This window comes from Ursus americanus, chromosome 2 (assembly GCF_024610735.1).
Source record: "Ursus americanus isolate L20-20 chromosome 2, mUrsAme1.1.p, whole genome shotgun sequence".
NCBI classification, from domain to species: domain Eukaryota; kingdom Metazoa; phylum Chordata; class Mammalia; order Carnivora; family Ursidae; genus Ursus; species Ursus americanus.
In genome coordinates this window covers 82,002,052-82,014,256 of record NC_142128.1, presented here as the reverse complement: position 1 = coordinate 82,014,256, position 12,205 = coordinate 82,002,052, and the positions used below count along the sequence as shown (strand labels likewise).

Sequence of the window (12,205 nt, the reverse complement as noted above, 5' to 3'; positions counted from 1 at the left end):
ATTCACCTCCAGGTCCTAGAGTATCTCTAGACCTGAAAGAACTGATTTCTAGAACAATGCAGTGAGTCTTCTGTTATCTGGTATAGCTACAGAAGAACGCTTTGGTTAATTTAACAACAAAAAAAAGTGATAAAGAGCTACTTTAATCAATAAAGATTATAATTTGCAAAAGCTCTGAACACAATAAAGCACACACACCATTCAAACCATGTTGAACATGATGTAATGAATGCTTCATTGGCGATATTCAGAAAGCACTATGGCATTTTGTGGTGCCTGGGGGCCATCGGAACAAATCTCAATTGTTATTACACTATAGATGTCTGGGTGCCAATTAATAAAGAGTTCTGTATAATAAAATGCCAGATAACAAATACTGTGTGCTTTTTTCACCGTCCATATTGGGTAATACAGAAACTGGAGTGATCCTTAGATAGATCTTGAAGTAGGTAAACCTTGTCTTTTACAACCTCCGAATTTGCATGTGCCCTCACTACCTCCTAGCAACTTCCTCTTCCCATGCTCGGGCCACCCATGATCCTACAGGTCCAGCTCAGTGCAACACTAGGCACGTAAGAGATACTTCAGTGATGCTTTCTGTTGACCAACAGTAACCACCTAATGAAATCATCTAACAAAATTGTACCGGATGCTCGGTGCGAGCCAGAGTTGCGCCAGGTGCAGAAATTAATTAGGGGCGTGTCCTGTACCAGTCTCAGAAGAGCCTGCTTTCAGTTATACGGTGTTAATGCCATGTAGCAGCTACTATATCCCGGCTCCCAAGATCATTTGCATTTTGACAGCGAAGTTTGGAAGCCTCACTACCTGAACCCAGAGGTCCCAGCAAGGCTTCAGGTGACAGATGAGAGAAATTTGGGATGGGGACTCTCCTCTGCGATTTGCAAAACTGGCCTTCTCTGAAGGCCCTGCCAGGCAGACAACAGAACCACGTCAAACAGTGGTTCTCAGAGTACGGTTCTGAGACCAGCAGCATTAGCGTCACCTGGGAACTTGCAACAAATGCAAATTCCCAGGCCCTACTTCAGACTTACTGAATCTGCAAGTCTGGCAGTAGGGTCCAGAAATCTGTATCTTAATAAGCCCTTCAGTAGATTCTGAGACCCACGGAACTTCAGAACCAGTGACGCAGATGAAATGGGCAGTGCATATGTATGACTTCCGCACACAGAAACTAACTGAGGCATTAGCTCTGATGCTGATGGAAGTCACTGTTGGAAGGAACAGTCGTTGACAAAACAGTGGCAAAACAGTTCCCAACAGCACACAGCTGGAAATTGCCAGGATGCTGGTGAGTGACTGTTGAAAATCTATTTCATGCTTTTTGACTCTGACCAGCCCCATGAGATGATGGTGTGGAAATTGAGAAAGAGGCACCAAAAGTTTGAAACACTTCAAACATACAGCCACGTCGCAGGTGGAGAAAAGCTTGTGAGGGCTAATTTTCATCCCCGTCCTGGTTTTCAGAGCCTCTCCTCTGGGTCAATGAGGCACACACGGTGCCTTGCATCTCAGCCACAGAAATGATGCCAGAGTCTGATTACCACAGTCCTCAGTTCCTGACATTAGTCAGAGCATTTCTTCCTTTCCCCTTAATCTGTGACCCACTGGGCAGCCACATCCTCTTCATCCCTTCTCTGAAGGGGAGGGGATTTTATAGACACCCCAGTCCCGCCTTTAATGGCAGAAGCCTTCAGAAATCGAAGGCACACATGTGACCCAGGCTTTCCAAATTCTCTAGGGATGGGAGGAACAGATGCAGTGCAAATGCAGCACGACCAAATACAGCAAAAAATACAGCCTCGAAATTATGCAGAGTCGCCACAGCAATTCCAATCAACCACCTGCAGGCAAAGACCACACCTGGCATAGGCGCCACACACGGCCTCTCCGGGACGCCCTTCACTGGGTGGACCGCGGGATCCTGTAGCTGGAGCCCAGCCTGGAGTCAGTCGCATTCCCAAGCTCTGCCTACCTGCCTCAGGAATGAGCTACCACTTTAAAACTGTCTTTTTTTTTTTTCTTTTAAATATTCAAGAGGACTAAGAGTGGAACTGCTTAGTCCTACAAATTTGGAACCCCAAATACAATAAAAAAAAGACACTCCTAAGAAGTACCCACTGCTCTGCCAGTGTCTTGGATAACTGACACTTTTTAGTCATTCAGCGCCGCTCTCCTTAGTCTGGCCCATTTCTCCCTCTTAAGGACACACCTCCTGGCTGCCCCTTGCTTTCCAGAAATGGTGATATGGGGGTGGCTCATCAGAGTTTATAGCCAAGACTGGCCACCCAGGGAATGGAAAATTAAGTAAACATACCTGGGCAATTCAGTTAGCAAAAATACACCACAGACATCTCCCTAAAGTAGAATTGACACATAAGAGACCAACCACTAGGTTGGAGAAGCCTAAAAACTCAGTGCTGTCCTTACTGTCCTTAAATACGAGTGATGGTGGAAACACACTGGTAAGCCGCCACGCAAGCCCTTCCTGCATGGGTTCAGAATGCTTGGGAGGGGAAGTACTAGCACGGGTCACTGGTGGTTTTATCCCTCCTTGAAAGGGATTGCTCTAAAAGCTACCTTGTGTTGATGATGGCAGAGGTGATGGGGAGTAGTATACATTAATTTCAGTGGCTGCTCACCCCTTCAAATTCCTATGTGAATTCCCACTGAAGTTTGAAAAGAAACAATTACAGAAGCCTTCTTAGCTCTGTGGCTCAGCATTTATTAGCATGAAGACCTGGGATGACAAGAACATTCTGAGCGACAAGGACTGGGGACACAAATATCTTCAAGTTAACCATGTTCTCTGAATAGAGGAGGGGCGTAGCTGCATATTTATGGGGCACTCAAATGTAACAGGACTGGTGGGAGGCAGTCATTATAAAAGCAGCAGGAAAAAGCATGTAAGAAGAGAGCTTCCCCCCCCTCCCCTGCTACCTTTCTCTTGCGTCCCAGTCCCACTGCAACAAACAGCAGACATAGAGGGAAAAGGCAATCTGTGAAGCTGGTCCTCGGCAAGAGACCTTGCTTGTATCCAAAGGAAGACAAATAACCTTCCTTTTTCTGAAAATCCTAAGGAAAACCCACACATATAATGAATTATTCACAAAGGCGGAACCTAAAAATGAGAGAGGGAGAAATACAGAGAGATGGAAAAGGGACAGAAGACTGCAGAAAGAGAAAGTCTCTCTCCTTGAACAAAAGGGTATTCATTACAGTCACATCCAGGTTCCCTCTTTCACGTGTGTGTGGTCACTGATTAAAAAAAAAAAAAAAAGATCAGTAGAGTGGCTTCTGATGGCTGGCTTCCATGGCTGGGCATTGGAGAACCGCAGCTTCCCAGGCAGCCCTGCAAACAACATAAGGGAGGCTACAGGGCTGCTGGTGGGACCCAAGGAGTCAAGGGTTTGCAGGAGTTCTGACAGCTTAGCAAATCTTGGCTCTGTTCTATTTTAACGAAGAACATGAAGATGGCCGAAAACCAGATGTTTCTATAAAGAGGGGAAAAGCAGCAGAGCTGCAGGGGGAAGAAACCCGACATTTTACGCAGCAGCAGCTAAAAAGAGATCAGCAATTCTGGATGGAGTTAATAATTCCAAAGTCTGGATCTCTCGGAAGATAAAAAAACCTGTTCTCATTATTGTCCCTCTCCTCCTTTAATTCATAGTGTGCGTTCCACCTATAACAGGGAAAGCAAGTGGAGGGAAGTGGAGAAATGGTGACATGCGAACCAAGAGACAACACTATCACATCCAAGATATTTTCGTCTCCATCCTCCAGTCATTTCATTTCTGTCAAACTCCTTCACTCCAGCTTGCTTTCCAGGCTGCATCCCAATTACAACTGGTCCCCACAACAAGTCAAAGCCTGGTTTCCGGAGGAAACGTTACCCACACCTCATTTCAAAGACAAAGCCAGTGGACATTGTGGAAACTGTCCTTCGGTAGGCTCAGAAAATGAAGACCGTTCTCCAGCAGCCGCAGGGCCAGTTACAGTCACTATCTGCTTCACTGTCTGCATCTGTGCCCAGGTACACAGAAGATGTGAAGTCTTTCTGCATTATGTGATCATAGGATATAATTACAGACTTTGTCCTTGTTAGCTGCCACCCTCTGCCCTAATCAAGGCACTCTGACTCATGATCCATTAGCGTTACATCAAACCTGAAATTCTTGCCAAGATTAGTCTACTACCCTGCAAGGTGCTCTATATTTATAGGCCACCAGACCAGGAGAAAAGTTTACGTCAAAATGGGAGAAGTAGGAACTGAAGCTTTCAGTAATCCTCACCAAAACCCTCCAAAATACATAGGCAATTTACAATGGGAAATTCACCACAATAAAGCACATATCCTCTGACCCAGAACCGGAGTCTCTTGAGACTACAGTGAAATTCTCTGCAACAAGAAATCATGGATGAATAGCTACAAGTTCATTATAATGAGCTTTCAACTCTCAGTGGCAGCAAACACATTTGATCTTCCTACTTTAGACCCTGTACATTTCTGCATGAAACATGTGATCCCCTGCTGAGATGACCTACATCATCGGTGGGGAAAAAAATTCTCCCACTGCCCATCAATGGCACAGAGTCCCCAAATCAGATATCTCACTTCTTCCCCTCATCCTCTGACCCAAAATAGTGCAAACACGTGTGGGGCATCTCACAAACCATGAGGGAGACCTTGTGTGTGTCCACAGAGTAACTAAGCCTGGGCATGGAAGGGTGAGCGCTGGTAAACATATGGCACAGTGAACGTGGGATGACATTCAGAGCAGCCAATTCCCTGAGAAAAAGAGAATCCTTTTGTTACATCTATTAGATGAGCAAGAAAGAGATGGAGACATCATATAAAATGTAATATCACATTTTAAATCAGATTAGCATTTTCAAAAAGGTTATGGTATCCACTGCAGAAAAGAGTGCCATAAGAAAATAAAATTATCTCCCTATGCAGATGTAGCTTCCAAGAAAAATGAAACACATTCAGAGTGGGCTGTAACTTACCACCATCTTTCATGCCAAATCTGGGTTATCTTGGGCATTTCTTTCCATAGGAACTAGACTTTCCCTATTAAATAACTGGAAAAGATTATCCCAACCACCCACCTAAGCTGAGGGTCCCACGAGTATAAATTATTTTTTTTAAAGATTTTATTTATTTATTTATTTGACAGAGAGAGAGACAGCCAGCGAGAGAGGGAACACAAGCAGGGGGAGCGGGAGAGGAAGAAGCAGGCTCATAGCGGAGGAGCCTGATGTGGGGCTCGATCCCAGAACGCCGGGATCACGCCCTGAGCCGGAGGCAGACGCTTAACCGCTGTGCCACCCAGGCGCCCCCCACGAGTATAAATTGAATAATTCCTTTCCGTTAACTGATCTTTTCAGGCCAATATGTTAAAGACCAGTCACATGCAGTGTAAAGAGAAGATAACATAGTTCGAAGAAGTGCTCATTTCCTCCAAGCTCCACAGTGACTTTCTACAGCCCGTAAAAGATGTATAATAAGCCTCAAAGCCATACTGTACAGATAAAGTCCGCAAGCATGTTACATGTTCCTATGTCAGTTCGAAGCAGGCGATCTTAACCCATTTTCTGAACAATTGTCCTTTTTTTCAAATATCTGGCTCTTATGAACTATAGAGAAGTATTTCCCAGACTTAAATGTGCATACTAACCACCTGGGGATCTTATTAACATGCAGATTCTGATTCAGTAAATCTGAAGTGGGGTTCAGGGTTCTGAATTTTTAACAGGTCCCCAGGTGATGGGGATGTTGCTCTTTGCTCTCTTTGAGAGGCAAAAACCTAGAAGACTTAGTTCACCTAGAACTAAGACCCCTCCCTTCAGGCATGCTGATATTTGTGAAAGACCCCATTAAAATAATACCTAGTGTTTACTGGGTAATCAGGCAATGTTATAGGAACTGGACATCATGTTACATCATTTAATTATCCTACTAACTCATGATTATCACCCTCATTTTACAGATAAGGAAACTGAGTTGGAAAGTAAGGAAGTAACTTTTCAAGGTCACAGAAATGGTGAAGGAACGAGGATGTGCATGCAGACCGCCTGGCTCCCCAGTTTTCTGGTAACCACTGCTCACACTGCCTCCCAGTAAGAAAAAGGGAGAGATTTCTGGAAGCTGGATGTCTAGGTGGGAAGGAAAGTGAGACTAGGATCTCAGATGCAGTGCTGGAGAAAGGGCAGAACCCACAGAAGCACAATGTTTCCACATGGTCACCACCAGAGGCAATATATATATATATATTTGTCAGTCAGTCACGTTGCACAGCGAAGAGAAAAAAAGCAAACATGGTGTATTTTAAATTTTCCAACCAGGCTCCTCTACACACCTTAACAGATGTTCTCCGAACACTGTTAGAACAGCCTACATGCTGTAGAACCACTGTGAAACTTCCAACTACGGGGACAGAAGAGACCCCTGGGACCCGGCTCTCAGAGCCCAGGCACTGGGTACGATGCAGAAATCAACTCCCTATTCTCTGCTTTGACTCTCGTTGGTTCATCCTGGCCAGAGACAAGGAAAGGGCGGGGTAAAAACCACTGTCGCACCTTGCGCTCGCAACACCCCGGTAGAAAGGCGGTGTCTTTGCAGCGGAAGCGAAAACGTGAAAAGCGCTGACCGCGTGGTCTAGGAACCGTGCTTCATTACCCAGCCCCAGAGCCTGGGCCCAGCCGGAAGTGCCCGAGGTGCCGAACCCGCTGATCGCAGAGCCGCGGACGCCTGGGGAGTTTCGGTGGCGCTGTCCTAGGTGCCAACGATGGCTGCTGGCACACTTTGCCACCCGCGGGGCGGCTGGGCGGCTTTGTCTACCGCAAGGAAACCGAAGGGCACCTGAGTAAACATGCCTCTAAGAGAGGGGCACACTAAAGCAGCACCTGGAGGGTGGGGAATTTTAGAGAATTGTACACGGTGGATGGGGGAGCGGGGCCCCGCTGGAGAATCAGTAGAGATCTGACTAGAAGAGCAGCCCAGCCGCAGCAGGCAACATAATGAGATCTGTCCGCTTTGTGCAGCGCACCGGCAGGCGGGACTGCAGGGACCGGACCCTTCCTCCTCCCCAGTACCCCCACCCTAGATACGTTTAACTCGGGCATGGAATGACCTCGAATCACTCTGTGGGGGTGGGAGGAGGAGGGGAGTACAGAGAGGAGAGAGGAAGCCCAGCCAGGGGTGGTTGTGGGAGGATTTGAGCAGCAGCAGAAAGAATATCTGCTTAGAGATGCTCCTTCGTTTCTAATGAGGGGTGCTGCCTAGAAGCACCAAGCGCCAGCCAATGGCAGTGCTGCTGAGGCAGGGAACTAGGGAGGAAGGAGGGGAAGGCCAGAGACTGGGGTGGGGGTAGTAGGGAGATGCCCAGGCCCTGGGGGAAGCGAGCCACGTGCCTCACTGATACTAGAGACCCAATACAGCTCCAGCTGCCTCACTGCTGCACACCTGGAGGGTGGGGGTGGGGAAAAAGGAGGATAGAGAAGAAGAGGAGGGGCCTCCTTTGCAGGTGCATCCTTCCTAAGAAATGTCTTTCCACAAGCGTCAAAGTCCCATGCCTCCAAGCCTACCCCCATATTTAACACCACCCCCTGGCTTGCTTCCTACCAACATTCCCCACCCCCACCAACCCGCAATTCCTAAAGACCTTGCCAGATGCCCAAATTCTTAGTGAAGAACAAGGCAGCAAGATGCCTAATCAGCAGCCTGCATTTGGTGCACTTGATTAAACCTGCAAAGAAGCTCCTTCCATGCCTGTTCACCCTGACACCGCCACCATCAGAGACGCCCCCACCAGCTCTTTGTGGAGAACAGTTCCTTTGGAGGTAGGGAGAGACAGATTGCTTGCACACCTCTGGGCTCAGCTGATGCAGCCCTCAGCTGAAGAATTCAGGCCCAGCACTCAGCTGGGTCAAGCATTCAGAGGCAAGAGTACCCAACCCCGGACTAAGAAAACGATGGATGGGCTCTGATGAGCTGTTCTTCTTTGGCTGAGAAGAGAACTCCAACTCTGAGCTGTCTGGGCTGTATCATTAGAGATTGCCTCCGCTGACACATTCATTCACTCCACTCTCAGTGGAACTTAAACTCAGTCCCCAGAGTTAGCTGGATCCCCAGCCAAATGGCTGTTTTATTTATCCATTTGCCTATTTGTCTACAGGGTTTTGGCCCAGACTCTTGAAGCTTCTGCACTGATAAATCCCCCAGGGAGCCTTGACTTCCCCATAGGCAGATAGTGCGGGTGTCTCCCCAGCTGGTGGGGATGGGGGCAGAGGGGGTGGCTTTGAGGGAGGAAAAGGGGGAGTGAATATGAAAGAAAACCGAGAGATTAGGGACAACCCATTCTATGTGAAGGGCCTTGGGGGCCTGGGAATCAGACAAAGCCCAGCCCAGAAAGGGGCAGACACAGCAACACCATGCACCCAGGGACGCTAGAGATTTCCACATAGGAAAAATCAAAAACCAAGTCTTACCTTGAAATTCACTAGTGCCCACACTGGCCTCTACAGCACCAAGCTTGCCCCTTAGGGACACCGAAGTAAAGAGTGCACTTCAGCAAAGGGGCAAATTGGCACCAGGAAGGGGATGGGGGATAAATTCCATGCTAGATTTCCCCCCTTACCCAAAGAAATGCAAAGGGGAAGAGGGGAGTTATGGTGGGCAAGAAAGGATATGGCCAATCGATGAGCTTCTTGGCGTATTTCCTGACAATGTTATCTTCTCCGAAGATGAACAGGGATCTGTTGACGGTGAAACAGTTCTGCCGGACGGGAATGGGGTTGTACAAAGCCATAGTCCGCGCCCTCTGCGCTTTCGACTGCTTGTAGGCGGCCGCCGGCCCCGAGGCCGGCACCGGGGTTCCTTGCCGGTTCCTGCTCTGGTCCGAGTCTCCATCGCCCGACCCTGGCCTGCCGACCACCGCCTCCCCGAAGCGAGCCATCCTGAAGTTTAAACAGACAGAAGACACACAAAGGTGATCGCGGTCGAACACCCGCACACAGCAACAAGCAGAAAGACACACGGAGACTCAGAGCCGCATCCAGACGAGCCCGGGGACCACCGCCTCCGGGGAGCCTCGCGAGCTCTTGGAAGAGGCGGCAGCAGCAGCCCCGCCGCTCTGAACTGTTGAATCTAAATACAACCTCTGCGAAGCTCCATTCCTCAAGGAAAAAAAAAAAAAAAAAAAAAACGGGGGGAGGGCTTGGGGTGCTCAGTTTCTGGAGGCAATTTTTTTTTTTCAAAATGCCAGTGTGTGGTGGCATTCAGGGACTGAAGAGGGGTGGAGTAGGCTGCTCTTCAAACATAGCTCCTCTTCTGGCAGACGCACCACCTAGTTCTGGAAGAAAGGCTGGCACCGACCCGCTAGGTAACAGTTTGGTGATTTATTGGGGGTGGGGGTTGGGGAGAAAGGGAAAAATGAAAACAAAAGAACTTAAAAAAGAAAAAAAAGATAAGAACGGGGTTATCGTGACATGCTTTATAACGCCAGCCCCAGCAAGTCCATCTAAGAAATTCCACAGCCAAGACTTGGGTCTTTAAATCTGCCAGCACAGACGCATCCAAAGGTTGACAGAGAGGGAGGGGGGAGAGCGGTATTGAGGTTCCTGCGCAAACTGCAACGCCCAAAATATCAAAATCAGAAGTCAATCCAACCGGAGAGGGACAAACGACTTCAAAGCTCCTGCGCTTGGGATGGAAGTTGAGCAGCATCCAGAGAGCAGCGAAGCCCGAGTGCCAGCATCCTGCCGGAGCGCTCGCCGCCGCCACCGCCGCCGCCTCCCCGGATCAGCATGCAACAGCGATCCGCGGCTGCGCCGGGGCGAGGGCGGGAGCGGGAGCTGGCGGGCGGGCGAGCACTTGGGCGAGGGAGGAACAGGTTGCAGGCGAGCCTAGCGGTGGCCTGGCACGGGAGTTGTCCAAGGACCGAACTTCCTCCTGAACGACTCGGTTTCTTCTGCCACCCGGACAGCCCCACTCCGAGGAAGCAGAGGAGAATGTGGGGAAGGAAAGGGAAAGGCGAAGAGGGGAGAGCGAGCGGAGCGCAGAGGCGCAGCGAGGCGCGCGCCGGAGCGCCAGGAGAAGCGGGGGCGGGGCCGGCGAGGACAGGAGGGGCGGGGATGGAGCCGGAAGGACCCCGGCCACCGCGGCTGCCGGGGCCTGGGAAGCGAGGCTGGTGTGGCTTATTGATTTATTTAGCCAGAGAGTAGGGGGCCACCGCTGCGAGGTCCAGCAAGGGTCACCTCTCCCCAAGTAACGCCGAGAGGAAAGAGGCGGGCGCAGCTGGCGGCGCGGCACAGTCCCCGCAAGAGAGCCGAGCCCAGGCCCGGCGGGGGCGCACACGCACGCGCGCACGCACTCGCGCCTTCCGTCCCAGCCGAGGCGCCCGCCGGTGCTGTGCCCCACGCAGTGCCTGCCCTGGAGGGTAGTCGAAGCCTTTGCGCCCTGCGCGCCGCGCACCGAGGGCCCGTCGCTGCTCCTCCTCACCTCACAGTCTCCAAGGAACGCTGCCCAGGGATTTCCGCGGAGAAGGCGGCACCCTCTCCCCATCTCCCCACTTAGCAACCCGCAGGCCCCGTGAGGCACGCTAGGACCTCTGGGGGCTCCGCACTCCGGTGTTGGTGCCAGCTCCGCGTGGGAGCTTCTGCCCTCCCCCTGCAAATGCGATCTGGGGCGGTCTCTTGGGTTCAGCTCTCGCGGAGCTCTGCGCATCCATTTCTGGAAGAGTGGTCCAGATACAGGGGCCGTAGATGGTGAGTTTGGGGCTAACACTACCTTTCTCAAAGTCTTAATCAGGGGGGGTCCTCCCACCCCTATCTTTTACCCACAGATCGGCTCCACTGACTTCCTCAAATCCACCCCATAAGTGAAGAAAAAAACTATTAGTATCTGAGCTACGTAGTGGGAAAGGTGGACTCCAAGACCCCGCCCGGAAAGAGTCCCCAGGTTTAGCAACTAAGCCCTTCTCCACAGGTGACTCAGTGGTTTGAGCACAGGACCAGCTGCCCCTTTCCATTTCTACACTAGCTGGCGCACACTTTCCTCTCCTTTTTCTCATTGTAGCCTCAACACACAGCTCTATCCAAATCCTCCCCACCCGAGCAATGTTAGAGAAGGGGAAGGGGGCGGCTGAGGAAGGAAACAAAGAGACTGACCAAAACCCGGAGGCTGGAAACCATGGGTGAGTGTGGCTGCACGTGTGTCAAAGGCAGTGTCTCTGTGTGCTGTGTGCGAGATTAACTGATGGGAAGGGTGATGACATCCGAGTGTGGCACATGTGTTCCTAAGCGTATGTGTCTGTGTGGGCAAGGCCACGTGAGCACTGGCACAGGTCTGTGAGAGAAGGTATGTGAGCATATGTGTGAAGGGAAATCCTCTGGGTACTGGAAATCCAAAGGAATGGTGTCCGTGCTGCCTTTGGAACAGCATGTTGACCTTTTGATTCAGGGTAGCCCATTTCAGGCCAGCTTACTATTCAAGGTGTGTCCGCTCCAATTAGTATTTTGATTTCACATTACTGCCTTACTCTGTCATTCTACCTTCCTTAACTGGAGGACCCTTTGCTGTCTGGACACCTAGTCAGAAGTGAAAGGGGAGGCAGTGCTATGAACCACGAAGTCCCATCAGCCTGTTTAGTCACAACACTTGCAAGTGGCTGTCTCAGTAACCCTGTAAAGTTTAGATTAGAAAGGGCTTGCAGAAGTGATCAAACCCATGCTTTCGGGCAGGACCATAATCCATAGTACAAAATTCATTCAGATCAATCATCTGAAATATTTTTGAGCACCAGGCACTGTTGGCACTGAGGATGCCAAATGAACAAAACAGATGATCAAAAAAAAAAAGTGTCCTCTTCTTGGATTAAATTAGGTTCTATAATCTTACCAGCCAGAATGCTTGATAGACCTCATTCTCACACTACAACTTCTTTTCTCTGGGTTCTAGCCTTAGCATGACTGTTGGTTCACGCTCAGAGGAAGCAGGGCTCTTTAAGCTTTACGTCCTGGAGGAGGTTCTTGGAAGATTTGAAACCTCCAGATCTGGGTCTTCAATGCCACCCACTCAGCAGAGAGGCAGTACTAATTCCCTTTCCTCTCTCTACAATGTCCTGTGTTCTCTGTGACTGTTGTAATTCTTTAGAGACCTAGGTTCCACAAGGCAGAATATTAT

The 12,205-nt window shown here is 49.9% G+C and overlaps 1 protein-coding gene across 1 annotated transcript in view; it reads right to left on the bottom strand.

Moving 5' to 3' along the window:
* CACNA1E (calcium voltage-gated channel subunit alpha1 E) overlaps positions 1 to 9,087 on the bottom strand; it is a 316,273-nt gene extending 307,186 nt beyond the window's left edge. The window contains exon 1 of the mRNA XM_087858243.1: positions 8,713 to 9,087. Within this exon, the coding sequence (XP_087714369.1) occupies positions 8,713 to 8,978 (266 nt within the window). The 5' untranslated portion in view covers positions 8,979 to 9,087. The remainder of the gene's footprint in view (positions 1 to 8,712) is intronic.
* Between the last annotated feature and the right edge of the window lie 3,118 nt (positions 9,088 to 12,205).